The 15561-nt window shown below is 44.0% G+C and overlaps 1 protein-coding gene across 1 annotated transcript; it reads right to left on the reverse strand.

Annotated features, from left to right (window-relative positions):
* Positions 1 to 134: 134 nt before the first annotated feature.
* LOC131254873 (uncharacterized) lies at positions 135 to 5231 on the reverse strand. The gene is made up of 4 exons (XM_058255574.1): positions 3833 to 5231; positions 1926 to 2123; positions 1370 to 1636; positions 135 to 715 (listed from the first exon to the last, which is right to left on the reverse strand). Exons 1-4 carry the CDS (start codon positions 5229 to 5231, stop codon positions 705 to 707), a joined length of 1875 nt encoding a protein of 624 aa, XP_058111557.1. The 3' UTR covers positions 135 to 704.
* Positions 5232 to 15561: the final 10330 nt, after the last annotated feature.

Below are 15561 nucleotides of genomic sequence, written 5' to 3' on the forward strand. Positions count from 1 at the left end.
CCGGACTCATATTTTGTTTGTGTTTTAGACATCTACCATCATATAAATATCAATCATGAAGAAAATAGATAATTAAAAAAAAAAAAATGTAAAAGGAGAGAGAGAGAGAGAGAGAGAGAGAGAGAGCCATTAAATGACTAAATTCACTGGTAAAATTAAGATGGACGAGTGCAATTGCATAAACATGTCTGATTATTGTCTGATTTAATAAAATGTTCATCACCCTCAATGTTGTCTTGTTAGGTGTGTTTGGATGCTCCATCGAATTGAATCAAAATAAATTCAGTTCATAAAATGTAAAGAATAATTTTAGTGGGTTACCCAGCATTATAAATCCTCTATGTCAAGATATTATAACTCATTTCGACAAAGCATCCAAATGCACCTTTAAGATATGAAGATATGAAGATAAGAAGAAGTGAAGTCATTGACCAATAAGGTGCATTTAAATACATATAAGCTGTACAAAGTATAAAAAATCTCATGGTCCATGATCACGCCCAGGCTTGCTGTTGGCACACTTTGCGCACGGAGGGTGATCGCCAGTCCATTCTGCAGTAGTCATAAAAATCAAGCATTGCTTGTGAAAGGCATGGTTGCATGGCAGGACTCGAACAGGTTCGCTGGGCCCCACTGAAGTGGAGCTCAGATCCCCCCAGCACGCCTGGCAGCTCCCTTTGGCCATGATGAGAGGAGGCTGGATGTCAGTCTGGAACTAAAAAAAATAAATAAATTTGCAAGTAAATAGGGCCGTACTTGGGATCCAACTCATGGCTCAACGGTAAAACTGAGTGCATTTCAACACTATGGTCATGGGTTCGAGTGGCCATTGGTACACAAGCTTCCAAACCTATTCATTAGATGCGTTGCCTCAGAAAACCCGGACCCCACAAAATCATCCCACTCCAAAACTCATATGGGCAACAGACGCCATGTTGTTTATATATAATCAAGGCCAGTCAGGACATTATTCAGGCTGTTTTTCAACTCAGGTGGGCTGCTGTGGAATTCAAGTGTGGGCATTCCCTCCAATCTCTGTCCTTTTGTTATGGCCCACCTTCTCTTTGGATCATGTTGGATGCTACGGGTTTTTGGATGTTACCCATCTGATGAATGGGTTGAATGGTGTGAATACTCTTACTGGTAATAGCCTACTCAAAACTTTCCTAGTAAAAATCACGAATCTAAGTATGCGAAAGCCGTCGGATTTAAAAGATAATGATTTGATTGCTTAAATCCAACAGTTGTGGGGATCGCATATATGGTCATGTATAATCCACACCGTAACGGTTCCTGCCCTGTTTCTCCTATCATGCTCCATAACATTAATGCTGATGATTGAATCATGAGGGAGAAGCTTTCAACATACCTCCCCATTTCTGAGGGCCATGAGTATGGTCTGAGGATCTGGTGGGCCTGCCGACGCAAAGCTGAGGTGGGGCCGTTTGAGACGGTTCGACCAGTTTAGCAGATTGAGCACACTGGCCCTTGTTTACCGATCTTGGGTTAGCTGCAACCAATGTCAAAACATTGGTGGACCCATCGACACAACGCTGAGGTGGGGCCGTTTGAGACGGTTCCACCAGTTGTTTACCAGATTGAGAACACTGGCCCTTGTTTGCTGATCTTGTGTTAACTGCAACCAATGTCAAAACATTGCCAATCTCACAACTACGCTTCGTTTGGCCTAAAAAGCTAGCCCGCGTTTGGATGCACTATTGAACCAATTCGCAATAATTTAATTCAGTAAAGAGGCTATTAATGGTAAGAAATTTGATTGCTGTTTGGTCATTTTTTTCTTTTTTATTCAACTTAATTTTCACTATTCGACTCAGTTTTGCATCCAAATGCAGACTAACTGACATGAACATAGATTTTTTTTTTTTTTTTTTAATTAGTAATGTAAATTCCAAACAGTGTCTGACCTTTGCGGAGAATTGGAGGAATTCTTGCAGGAGCTAGCTGACGCGGTTTTCTCTTCCTAGTCTTTGGAGTAGCTCCATTCTCATTTACTGAATTGGGATTTTCCGCAGAAGATGTTGTTGGCCCGCTCTTATTAGCTTGGATTTGAAGATCTTTAGCAGGTTGGATGGTTAGATCCTCATCCAAGGAATTGGGTTTTCCTGCAACCGGACATTGAAAGGCATTACACTGAAAAAAAAGAATAAAAGAGTTCTGTTTGGATTTGCAAGTGCCATTGTATTTGAATGCCTGTTTTGATATAAGCATTATAAGCAATTTAGAGTATGAGATTGAGGGCGTGTTTGGAAGCTCAATTGAATTGAATCGCAGTAAGTCGATTAACAAAGAGTAAATGGAAATGGTCAAGTCTAATGATGTATGAGGGACTAACGTCATGATAGTAAGTTTCTCTTTGAGTTAATTTAATTATTGGGATTCGTTTTATTTGAGCATCCAAGCACACCTTGAAAAGGTTGAGTCTAATGATATACTAGGAGCGCAGCTAACCCCTTGACTGAATTTAGTTATTGCGATTCGTTCTATTTGAGTATCCAAACACAACTTGAAAGAAGGGCAACAAAGACACCACATGCTCACACATCTAAGAAAGCATCCGCAGGCAAAAGAACCTGTATTCTCAATAGTAATATGGGTCTCAATAATAAAATGGGTCTTGTATCATAAAAGATAGAAGAATTTGAGAGAATAAAAACAGTAACGTTCATTGGTACATCCAAACGCAACCACAAGGGAGCTAACAGCTATAAAAACACTTTTAAATTCTCTAGATATGAAATTGATTCTGGTTAAGTAAGAAAATCATCCGAACAGTGTATTAAAGGGTGTGTTTGGATGCTAAATGGAAATAAATTACATTAATCCAATTCAATCTGAAAGAAATGACCAAAGTGGGGTGGCACCCATTTTAGTTCACAACGATGATCAAATTTCAAATTGATTTACATGTGTATATCAAGATCGATCTGAAACGGATGTAATTCGAATTAACGTCTAGTCCTTAGTTACGAACAGAGCAGGGCGATGAAATTTTCTACAATCGAGACCATGATCATTACCCAAATGAGAAGAGGGTTGTGACACTTGGAATCGCAATGGAAGAGTGCTCTTCCTGACTGTAGGTGATTTTCTCGATTTATCTCATTTGTGAAATGTTCATCCACTAAATCTCGATTGTTAACAGTTCAAACCCCACTTTGAGAATAAATAATGTTAATAATAATGATACAAAAAGAAAACAAATTAGAAGCGAGATTAACTAGGATCTCCACCATGAACGGCTAGGATCAAGAGGGCCTCATGGCCATTTGATCCAACAGCTAGCCCCTATTTGGTCACCTCCATTTGATTTTAACCAAAAATCACAGTGATCAGATGATCCAAACTAATGATATCAAAGGTCTTTTTTCTTTTTTTTCCATCTGATACTTCAACAATGGCTGGATTTTCTCTGTTCTTTCTAGATCTTTGAAAGACCTTCATCAATGCCTAAGATCATCTGACCCATGTGATCTTCAGGTGGACCTCATCCACAGTTGAAACATCCGCACCGATAACATCGATGAAAACAAGAAATACTACAGGCTCGGAAGCAAGTGATGTCACATTCTATCGAATCATAGCATTCTGCAAAGTGGTAGATTGAGTGAAAGATACCTCGTTTCAACACTGAGGTCTTGGTATCGATCCCTAGTGGGGGTGGCTAACAGTGAGTGTGAACTGACAGTGGGGTGTGCTAACCAGCTAACACAAAAATAATAATAATTATAATAATAATAATAATAATAATAATAATAATAATAATAATAAATAGCACTCTGCAAAGCAAAGGCTAAGAGCATCCGTGATATACCAGATTGATCATGGGCCACAACGCTGCCGGTGGCCCCCATAATGGTCGGTTCCAAGCAACTCTCTGTTGGGGTTCTTTTAAATTCCGTGACAGCTGTAGAACTTGCACCAATTTCGCAGCTATGGCAACCGTTCGATGAGAACAGCTGATCATTTGGGCGGCCACGATTGAATTGATTACCTTCAAGTGCTCGGATGAGAGTTGATTCGCCGCACAAATAAGAAGTGATTCCAGGCACCTGATTTGCAATGGACAGGCCCGCCTGCTCGACATTCCCATTATCGATCGATGCAGCTTGGATGCTACGGGACTCACTTGAAGCAGTAGGACTAAACAGTTCATCATCTGGGCCCATGACATTATGCAGATAACCTTGGTGCCGTTGGATTCGAGGCAATTCATTGAGAAAATCTCTGATAGCATTGAGTGCCGATGCCATCTCCGAGTGGCCCACTTGCTCTGCTTGCTCAGTATCAGACACTTCAAAGCTCGAAGCAGCAGCACTGTGACCAGGATCTCTCAGTATTAACAGATTACCTTCTGGGTCCGGTTCAATAAGCTCTAATTCATCCAGATCTACAGATCCTCCGTCGACTCTGTTGCATCCAAGAATCTCATCGCTAGGCCCCAACATCTGATTTTGTGTTGAAGCTTGTGGTGTTTGGAAGATATTAGATGGGTTCGAACCAGCTCCGACGGTGCCGCTAGCCATGGCTTTTGCACGAATGTGCTTGCTGTGAAGATGGCGCAACATATTCAATTGGGCGGGGTTCATCCTCCCATTGTTACTATGCATCATGCTTCTAGTCTGACTGTTGGAGGGAATCCCCGCAGCTGAATTACCTCCAAGTTCTTGTATCGGAGCTCCGGAGCGAAACTGCGGCCTACTGAGGCCATTGGATTGGATTGAGTGGGCCACGACGCCCTCGGCAGATTGGTTTTGGTGGAATAGGCTCCTAGTAGTCGGCGGGCCATGTGGGTGATGAAACTGGATTGCATTCGACTTTGGCCCGCTATGATTATTGGATAGAAATGCCGTAGGTGTATTAACTCCAAATTCATTGGATTGAACATGACTCGGTATGAACCGAGTAGGCAATGGATGTGAGCGAGATCGTAGAATTTCAGGTATGATCATCCGAGGAACAGGTCCTGCTCTAGCATCATTATGTGGGGCCGCTCCATGATTCGCAGAATCGTTCATCATGGCATTGCCTCTATGGAACAAAGACGGTGGGGCACGAAGAGAATTGGGGACCGTAGTCGTACCATCTTGTGAGGCCCATCGGTCTATTACTGATCGACTAGAACATGGTTCGGCTCCATTCAGCCGACTGCCAAATTCAGGCGGTCTGTTATCCTGTAGGCCGGAATCGACAGCCTCTGTTGGATCACTCATTCTGAATTTTCAGCTTACATATTTACTAGCCCAATCTCTCTGAAGTCTGGAAGATGCTGATATTGCAAGAATCATAGAGAAAAGCAGAGAGGATGGCTGTTAGATCTTAACTTGCATTGGATTTTCATGATCAAAGGTTTAGACCGTGTTTGGATACACAAGCGAATTGAATTACAAACTCAAATTGCAATTTGATTCAACGGCACATCCAAACGCGCCATTAATGTTGGTTTACAAGGGACCCATGGCCCACATACCATATCAGCTTTCCACAGCCCAATTTTTTGGCGGGAATCCAGACAGTGGGTCCCGCCTATTGAACGGTTTGAAATTGCACACACGTGCCGATTGCCATGTGCCGGCTACGGGTCCCTTGGCAAGCCCAAACACAATTTGGATTTCAGAATGTTGATTACAGGACTTGAAAATCAAATCGGCAAGATCTGAAATCAACGGTGGATAATGCAATGCATATGAATTTTAGAAGATTCTTACACATAAATCATAGAATTTTTAACATAACATGAGCAAAATACAAATCTGGTGGGCCCCAAGAAGCAATTTCTGGTTTTTTTTTTTCGCTAGATTGAACACCAGGCCCTGAGAATGTACTAGAGTGGGGCCCATCTGATCAATGGTCCTGATCATGAGAAGTGGGCCCCACTTGTGGGGGTGGGGACTCAAATGGGTCATGAACCATTCCATTGATTATCAAGAATTCAAAAGATTCTAACAAGATAACGGTGCGGATGATGATTATATGGAGCAAAATTCAAAAATAAAGAGATGAAATAAACGGTGGATTTGAAGTTGGGTTTTTCTATCATATCTATAGATTCCATAGCAAGGATCGTAAACGAAAGAAATTCAAAAAATTCGAGAGATTTCGAGGTGTTCTTACCTGTAGTGATAGAAGAAGAGAAATTCCAAGATTTCTATTTCTTCGGAGATTTTGTAGATGTGTAGAGGATTTGGAGAGCGAGAGAGAGATTCTTTTCAAGTTGGAAGGAGAGATTGTGATTTTGGCGCGAAGGACTGGTTTACATGGAGGCGGATTTCATGGGAAAGGCTTTCGCAGGAAGTTCCTGCGCTGGGATGTTAGGTGGGGCCCACCGTGATGTTTTTAATAAATCTATTCCGTCCATCAGTTTTTAGGAGTCATTTTATGGTGTTTGAAGAAATTTTAGGCTTATACAATAAGAAAGTGGGCCACTCGAAAGGAAAAAGTGAGAAAGGAAATGGCTACCGTTGAAACCTTCCTGGGCTCCACCTTGATGTTTATATGACATCCAAACCGTTTATAAGGTCAGTAATACTGGGATGAAGTGAAAACATGAAAATATTAGCCTGATACAAAACTTCTGTTGCCATACGAATATTTCAACTTTGGTCATTCAATCTCCACTGTTTCCCCTTGTGTGGCCCAATTGAGTTTTTGATCCGTAAATTTTTTTTACTCCTAAAATGAGCTCGTAAAAAAGGATGGACGGTGTGGATTTCTCAAAAATATCAATGTAGGCCCCACCTAGCATCACAGGCAGGAACTCCCCGCAAAGGCTTTCAAAATCCGCGTCCGGTGCACAACGGCCGCCCGGCTGCAGACGTAGGTAGGAAGAAATCGGATTGCGTATGGAGTTACTCAGAACGGTTTTGGGCCCACCGTTAAGGTATGTGATTCATCCACACCGTCCATCCATTTTCCAGATTATTTTATGTATTGTGCCCAAATTGAAGCGTACCAAAGCTCAAGTGGACCACACCACAGGAGAATAATGATTTCCACCGTTGAAACCTTCTTAGTTCCGACAGTGATGTTTATTTTTCATCCAACCTGTTCACAAGATTACAAATACCAGCTTGATCCAAAACTTCTGTGGTCCCTAAGAAATTTTCAACGGTAGAAGTTAAATTCACACTTTCTCTTGTGGTGTGGTCCACTTAGCTCCGGATATTTTCAATTTTGGGATCAAGCCCTAAAATTTTCTGGTAAAATGGATGGACGGAGTGGATAAAATATATAAATCACGGTGGACCCCACATAGTTTAAGGCAGTGAGTTAATACGCAATCCGCTTCCTGGTAGGACGGAGTCGCGAATCACTAGGAACTTCCCGCGACGGACTCGGCTTCTGAAGTGACCCTCTAGTACCGAGCGCGGTACTGGTCGGTGCCGGAAAATACCGGTAGGACCCACCATGATGTATTTATCTTATCCACTCCGTCCATCCATTTTTTCATATCATTTTAGGTAGTAGTACCAAAAATTAGGTAGAAGCAAATCTCAAGTGGACCACATTACAAAAAATAGCGGTAACTAAACATTCATCATTAAAAACTTCCTAAGTCCTACCGTTATGTTTATTTGCCATCCAACCTATATTGATTAGGTCACAAAGACATGGATGAAGGGAAAAAACAAATATCAGTTTGATCCAAAACTTTTGTGGCCCCATACGGTTTTAACGGTGGACGTTCTATTACCACTATATCTCATGGTGTAGTCTATTGAGATTTAGATCTACCTCATTTTTTGCATCATGCCCTAAAATGATTTGAAATAATGGATGAACGTCATGGATAAAACAAACATATCATGGTGAGGTCCACAGTAATTTTTCCCACATCGACAAGTACGGAGCGTAGTAATGGAGGTATCACTACCTAATCCGAGTACGGCTACAGGACGCTAAGTGGGGCCCACCGTGATGTTTGTGAAATATCCAACCCGTCCATCTGTTTTATGAGATTATGTAGGATATGGGTCAAAAAAATAAGGTAGATCCAAAATTCAAGTGGGCCGCACGATAGGAAAAAAGTGAGGACTGAACATCCACCGTTGATACATTCGTTGGGCCACAGAAGTTTTGGATCAGGCTAATATTTTTGTGGTTTTTGGTTCATTCCAGTAGGAATGTCCTTATGAACGGTATAGATGGCATATAAACATCACGGTGGACCCAGGGAGGTTTCAACGGTTAGCATTCTTTACCCACTTTTTCTGGCCGTGTGGCCCACTTAAGCTTTAGATCTGCTTCATTCATTGGCCCATGTTAGGATCTGCAAAACAGATGGAGGGAGTGGATTTCTTACTAACATGACAGTGGACCCCACCTAGCTTCCTGTTGCAGGAAGTTCATGCGACGCTTTCGCTGGCAATACGCGTCCGTAGGAAGGGGGCTTTGTTGACAGTCGAGAGCCATTCATATGGACACGTGGCATACATCTAAACCTTCCTAGTATTGATGCCCGCGTCATGGACCGATATCAGTTTGATCAAGCCATCTTGACCACTGATTAATATGTATTTTGCTTGTTGAATCTGGACCATTGATCTATATGAACTATTCATTAGATATCCACCGTTTGTACATTCAGTCTGACTTTTGGGATGGGCCCATGATTTGAAGTTTTATTTCAAGTAAGACGTATCACACGTGTACGAATGACGTGTACAGTTGAAAAGGGTTACACGGCTCCCCTGTAACCCAAAGCTCTGTGGGCCCACCACGATGTTTGTGTTATATCCACTTGGTGCATCCATTTCATCCGCTCATTTTAGGACGAGAGGCCAAACGTGAGGGAGATCCAAAATTCAAGTGGGCCACACGAGTGAGGATTGAACGTCAACCGTTGAAGTCTTTGCAGTTTTGGATCATGGTGATATTCGTGTTTTCTGTTCATCCGGATGGGAATCACCTTATGAACGGTTCGGATGGCATCTAAACATCACGGTAGGCCACAAAAGGTTTCATGGGTGTCTCCAGCTCACTGTTTCTATGGTATGGCCCACATCTGTTTTGGGTCTCCCTGACGAAACGAATGGACGGAGTGGATATAACATTGGGCCAGGCTTGCCCATTGGGCTCTTTTGCCCTGGCCCACTTTCCATCAGTTCAACCGATCAACCTGAACCGTCCATCAAAAATCACACTGATAGGATGATCCAATCCGGCCTCTTTTGCATTTTCAAACCATCCATGATCCCTAACAAATAGATGGATCAAATAGTCAACTGGAACTCTGTTTTAATGATCTTGACCGTTGAAATTAAAGGCTTGCAAAAGACAATCCAAGCCCATTGGCATTGATGAGTGGATAGAAACATCATCCAACGGATGTTGTTCTTTGAGTCATGGTAAATAGTAAGTGGGTCCACATGATGGACAGCCAAATTGATAATGGCTTACCAAAATCTCTACTCTAATAAAATAATCAGAAATGGTCCAGTTCTCACAGAGCACTATATAGTGCTCCTAGTTGTATTGGGACACTTTGAGGGTAATCTAGACCGTCCATTAGATTCACAACACATTTCATGGGTTAGAATATAAATTCTTCCGAACTGATGTGACAATCATAACCATCTGATTACTAACCTTTAATATGGACGGTCAAAATTGTTTACACAAGCATATGTGTGCCCCACACAGCTTCCAACTACAGGAACTTCCTACACCGGGGGTACAGGCAATCCACGTCCTATCTTTTTTTCTTTTTCTTTTTCTTTTTCTTTTTTTCAAATCTCTGTATATTTGTATTGATGAGACAATGTACATCCTTACTTTCGGACGGGCCACAGATGACAGGAAAACACAATCGGCCCCGACTATCATATACCCAAATCAAATACAAAGCTAGAGAAGAAGAGAGAAGCCGCCGGCAAGGAGGGTAGTCTCGTCAGCGGGATCAGATGAAAAGGAGGTAGAGAGGGGTTGGGTGGACGGGAAGGAGTGATTTACCCACTCCTTTCTTGATTTTACGATGTCTAACACGGCCCATACCAGCTTTGTCCAAGACGAGGTTGCCTCTAATGAGATAGGGAAGATCTGATGGCCTGAGATACAGTCTATCAGAGGAGCCACTGCTGGCCAGGTTAGTAAGACCGTATGCCACAGAGTTGCCTTCATGGAGCATATGGGAATAGCGAAGGTTCAGGGGCTGGGATTGCTGGTGTATGTAACCAAAGAGGTACCAGAGGTTTCAGCCACAAGAAGAGGAGGAGGATGAGGCCGCATCGAATAGAGTACGGGAGTCTGTTTCAACAATAATGGAAGACAACCCCATGACTTTGCACAGATGGATGCCGTCAGCCATGGCACGGGCTTCTACCACCATGTTGGAAACCTGACCAAACTGGTTGTTGAAGGCGAAGATCATATTACCTCGGTGGTCGCGACACAAGCCTCCCCTACCCCCTGCTCCAAGGTTGCTCTTGGCAGAGCCATCAACGTTCAACTTGATCAAATTCTCAGGAGGCTTGACCCACTTGACAATAGAGGCCATCATGGAAAAGGAAGGAGTAGAAGGAGTCACTCGAGAGCCTCTGAGGACTAGCTCTTGCCATCTTGAGTGGTCAATATCAGGAAGGAGCGAACCTATCTTAATGAGCTGGTTGGATATTTTGATGATGATGGCGTTGGCCTTAATGTTGTCAAATCTAGCTCCGTTCTTGCCAATCCAGATTTCCCATACAATGATAGCTGGGGCCAAACCAATGAGAAGTCAACGCAGTGAAGACGTCGAGGCAGCTGAGGACCACTGGTGAATTATAGCGTGAATAGACTGGTTTTGGCTGAGAGGCATTTGGAAGAGGGTGGTGAAGTGGGTCCAGACCGCGGACGCAATCTTGTTGTGGGAGAAGATGTGGTGAATATCTTCGGCATGAGACTAAGAGCTGAAGATAGCATTATTGATGGGTGAAGAGATATTGGGGTTGGAAGAGAGCAAGGGGGGGTGGGGGGGTTGGCAAGTTGGGCTGGGGGTTGTGTAGGTTGGGACCCAAGATGGGGTTTGAATGGGTGGAGCTAGTGGGAGTGGCTGCTGCTAGGGATGCACATTTAATCGTTGGAACCGTGTAATCGGACCGGAACCGTTGGATCGGTCCGGTTCCAGGGTGCTAACGGTCCGGTTCCGGTTCCCAAATTTTGAAAACCGTTGATTACGAATCAGTTCCGGTTTAGGGTCCTGTAGAACCGAACCGTTGATCCGAACCGTAGAACCGATCCATGACAGGAACCGTGGATCCAAATCGTCAATCTGATGTATTTTAAAAAAAAAAAAAAAAAAACCCTAAGTTGCCTAAGTCCACGCCCTTTTCTTTCTAGGTTTTGATTCTTTCCTTTTCTCTTTATAGGGTTTTTCTCGATCATCTTGTTGATAGGTACGGTGATTTTAGGGTTATGACCAATATACGTGGGCCCCGTATTTGAACAACTAGATTTGTGGAATTATGGGCAGCATCCATGGAAGTAGTATGTTTGTACGTAGATGGTTATAATCCACAGAGTGTTTGTCTGAAGTAGAAAGGAGTTTTATGAATGATCCTGTTGGCCGGAATTTGTGATGCGAGAAATGATCAGATACAGGCTATACAGTAGCTGTGTATCATGAGTTATGATGCATCCATGTTTTTGTGCCAACATTTCGTATACATTAAAAATCCTATCCGTAAAAAATCTTGGCAATGCCATGTTGATCATTTTATATGAAAATCAACACATCGACTTATAGAAGAGGATACAAAGTAAATATTATTAGACAACTGATCGTATGACCTAGAGTACTAATGTGGCCCAAAAAATTATTCTTTTTCTTCTATTTCATCTTCTTTTTTGTTTCTTTTTTTTTAAATCAACAACTGGGCTAGATTTTTAAAAGCCTAGAACCGTGGATCCGATCCGGGACCAAACCGTTCTTCACGATCCGATTCTGGTTCGGTTCTAGGGTGCTAACTGTCCGGTTCCGGTTCCAATATTTGCAGAACCGTTAGGAACGGTTCGGTTCCGGTTTCACCCCAAAATCGGACCGAATCGACCCGTGTGCACCCCTAGCTGCTACTGAGGAGGGGTGGAGGCTGAAGGTTATTTGGACCATGGGGAGGGGCTGGGTGAGGCTCTTGCTGGGCAGTGGTTGATGCTTGAGGTTGAGTGGGGTTGGATGGATGGCTGATGTTGGGGAGGGGGCCACTGGCCGCGGTCGAGAGGGGAGGCCAACATGGTTGCCTGCTTGGACTGGTTGTACAGATGGGAGATGAGAAGGAGTTGGGCCCTAGATGCTAGGAAGGAGATGGGGGGGATTGGCGCAGATCAACAGCTATTTGCTGAGCAGGGAGAATGCTGGATGGGGAGTCAGGTGCTGCATTCCAAGGAAGAAAAGGGCGGGTTTGCTGGGGATGAGACGTAGAGGCTAGGGTGTTTGGAATGTTGGGTTGTAGGCTGGCGGTTGCAGTCTACCGGAGAGGAGGTCGGATGGAGGGATTGATGCCGAGAGAGGTGAGGTGATCACAGCAGGAACATTTGGAGGCAAGACTAATCCCAACGCGTTGGATAGCCGCATCAACAAGAATTGCCATATACATTACCTTCCAGTAGAAAACGGCAATCTTAGGAAGAATGTACTGGTTCCAGGCCCAGATTGCCCATCTTTGTTTAGGCCGTGATGAGCGGAGGTTGGCCCATGTTGATTTGAGAGAGAATTTGTCGTCCAGGGAGAGGTTCCAGCTGAGCTTATCCTCTCTGTCTATGAACACTATACTGCATTCCGTGATAGCTTGGATGGCCTGAGGGGGCAGGAGGTTCGCTGCTTAGGTGAGGTTCCAGGTACTAGATGGATCCCAGAATTCGGAGACAAGCATGTCTCTAAGAGGAGGCTGCAGAGGAGAGGTGGCCACACCTAAAAGAAGGCCCTTCCCTATCCAGTTTTGGAACCAAAACTTAACGATCCCGGAGCCAATCAACCATTTGGAGTAGTGGATGCAAAAATGTAAATTGTTGTTAACATCTTTCCAAAGGCTAGAACCGCTGCTCCTGCCAAGGTGGAATGAAAGGGTAGGCAACCAAAGATACTTCACTGAAATAAGCCTGACACATTGGGATTTTCCCTGGATGAGGTGTCAAGCCATCTTGCAACAGAATGCTTGCATGGTGTCACGCATTCGACGGATCCCTAGACCTCCCTCTGAGGTTGGGTAGCAAATCGCTTTCCAGCTGACCTAGTGGTGTTGTTTGGATCCCCAGATGAAAAAAGCCATGGATTTTTCAATGTGCTGGATGGCTCTTATTGGGATGTTGACTGAGGAAAGGATATGCATGGGCATGCTAGCAAGGACGTGTTGAATGAGAACTATCTTTGTGGCCTGATTGAGGAGTTTAGTCTTCCATCCGGCGATTCTCTATTCGATTTTTTGAATGAGGGACAACATGTGGCGATATCGGATCCTCCCTTTAAGCAAAGGGACGCCAAGATATGTAATAGGGAAGGAGGATTGCTGAAAATCAGTTATTCTTTTTATTTGCCTAGCTCTATTGAGAGGAGCTCTCTTAGGAAGTACGAAGTTGCTCTTGAAGGAGTTAACTTTCTGTCCCAACGCATTTTCATAGGACTTCATGAATGCTAGCAACGAACAGATCGAAGAGAGCCTTCCATTCAAGAAAATAATGGTGTCATCAGCAAAGAGAATATGAGATATGATGGGGCAGCTTCTTGGAAGGTTATATGGGAGGCATCTCCCCGACTGAAAGATGGATTTGAGGCCTCGGCTGAGGACCTCCACCGCAATAATAAAGATGGCCGGTGAAAGTGGGTCTCCTTGGCGGAGGCCCCTTGATGATGGAAAGAAATTATGAGGCTTCCCATTGATGATGATGGAGAACTAGCATCCTTCCCAACATTGCCTAGCCAGCTGAATCCAAGACAGATGAAAGCCAAATTTAAGGAGGACGGCGCAAATGAAGGGTCACTCCATCCAATCATAGGACTTTTTCATGTCCAGTTTTATAATGATATTGCGACCATGAGCTCTATGGTCGATATCGCTAGCCATTTCCGAAGCTATGGAAATGCTTTCAACAATGGATCGGTTCTTGACGAAGACGCTTTGTTCTTCGGATATGATGGAGGGGAGGATCTTGGACAGCCTGGTTGCTAGATTTTTGTATAGGATCTTGTGGATGCAATTGCATAAGCTGATGAGACGATAATCTGGAAAGGTGGACGCGTTTTTCTTTTTGGGAATGAGGAAAAGTGACGATCATCGAAAGGATCTCGGTATGGTGCCTCCCTGGAAGAATTCCAAGGCAGTATGAAAAATGTCGCCCTGGACAATATCCTAATAAGAGGAGAAGAAAAGGCCCGTGAAGCCGTCCAGGCTAGGCGCGCTGTTGGCTGGGATTGCAAAGATGGCCTCTTTTACTTCATCCAAGCTGGGTGGGCGCAGGAGGGCCTCATTCGTATGATGGGAAACAAGGGTGGGGATGTTTTCAAGAAGGCTGAGGGGAGGGTGGTTGGCCTTGGACTTGAAGAGATCTTCATAGAATCTGACTGCCTCCACACCAATCTCATTGTCCAAGGAGAAGGTGGAGCCTAAGGGAAGTTGGATGGATTTTATAGCTGACCTCCTCCTGTCAAGGACTGAAGCATGGAAGAAATGGGTGTTTCGATCTCCCTCCTTAAGCCAAGATATTCTGGATTTCTGTTTTCAGAAAATCTCTTCTAGAAGGAGGGCCTGCTTGAGGGATGCTTGAGCTCAATTCAAGTTGATCCTGTCATCCTCTGATTTAGAATAGAGGAGCTGGGCTTCAGCAACCGTGACTCCGTCTTCTGCTACCTTAACATTCTAGAAGGCATTCCCAAAGACTTGGGAGTTCCAAGCTCTCAAGGTCGACTTTAACCTTTTCAATTTTAAAAACAACTTAACCATTAGCATGACCTGAACATCTAACTGCCATGCATCGTGAACTAGGGAGCGAAAGCTATCATGATGAATCCACGTATTCTGGAATTTAAAGGGCCTGGGACTGTAACCTGCTAAGACTTCAAGGGTGAGGAGCAAAGGGGAGTGATTCGGGAATACCCGAGGTAGGTGTTCGACTTTGCTGTTTGGGAATGCTTGGAGCCAGGTAGAGTTGAACAACATTTTGTCGAGCCTGGCCAATCGATGGTTCTGTCCCGATCTATTATTGCACCAATTAAGTGAATCTTGATCCAGTGAACCCGGCATCTATCAGACCAGCGTCCTCAATGGCTGCCTTGAATTACTCCATGCTTCTGATGTTTGGAGAGTGGCTGCCGATTCTCTCATCTGCGCAAGTGGTAGTGTTGAAGTCACCGCAAACCAGCCACGGCCCTTGATGGGAGTTGCATGTGGAGGTGATATCGTCCCATAGTTGGGTTCTCTCTTATCTATTGCAAGCAGCATATACAACTGTAATGGTGATGGGCTAATCGCGGTCTTCAATAGACAAGCGGAGGGTGACACTCTAGTTCGAGGCTGCGATTGTCTGTAGGTTGAAAGGGGGGCTGGATAGAATCCAGATCTTCCCACCAGTTGAATC

This window comes from Magnolia sinica, chromosome 9 (genome assembly GCF_029962835.1).
Source record: "Magnolia sinica isolate HGM2019 chromosome 9, MsV1, whole genome shotgun sequence".
Lineage (NCBI taxonomy): Eukaryota > Viridiplantae > Streptophyta > Magnoliopsida > Magnoliales > Magnoliaceae > Magnolia > Magnolia sinica.

Coding starts and splice junctions, on each gene's coding strand:
- LOC131254873 (XM_058255574.1), bottom strand. CDS start 5,231: ATGAGTGATCCAACAGAGGCTGTCGATTCCGGCCTACAGGATAACAGA. Junction 2,124..3,832: donor TGTGGCCCATGATCAATCTG/GTATATCACGGA, acceptor GTCCGGTTGCAG/GAAAACCCAATTCCTTGGAT. Junction 1,637..1,925: donor TCCTCCAATTCTCCGCAAAG/GTCAGACACTGT, acceptor CATTGGTTGCAG/TTAACACAAGATCAGCAAAC.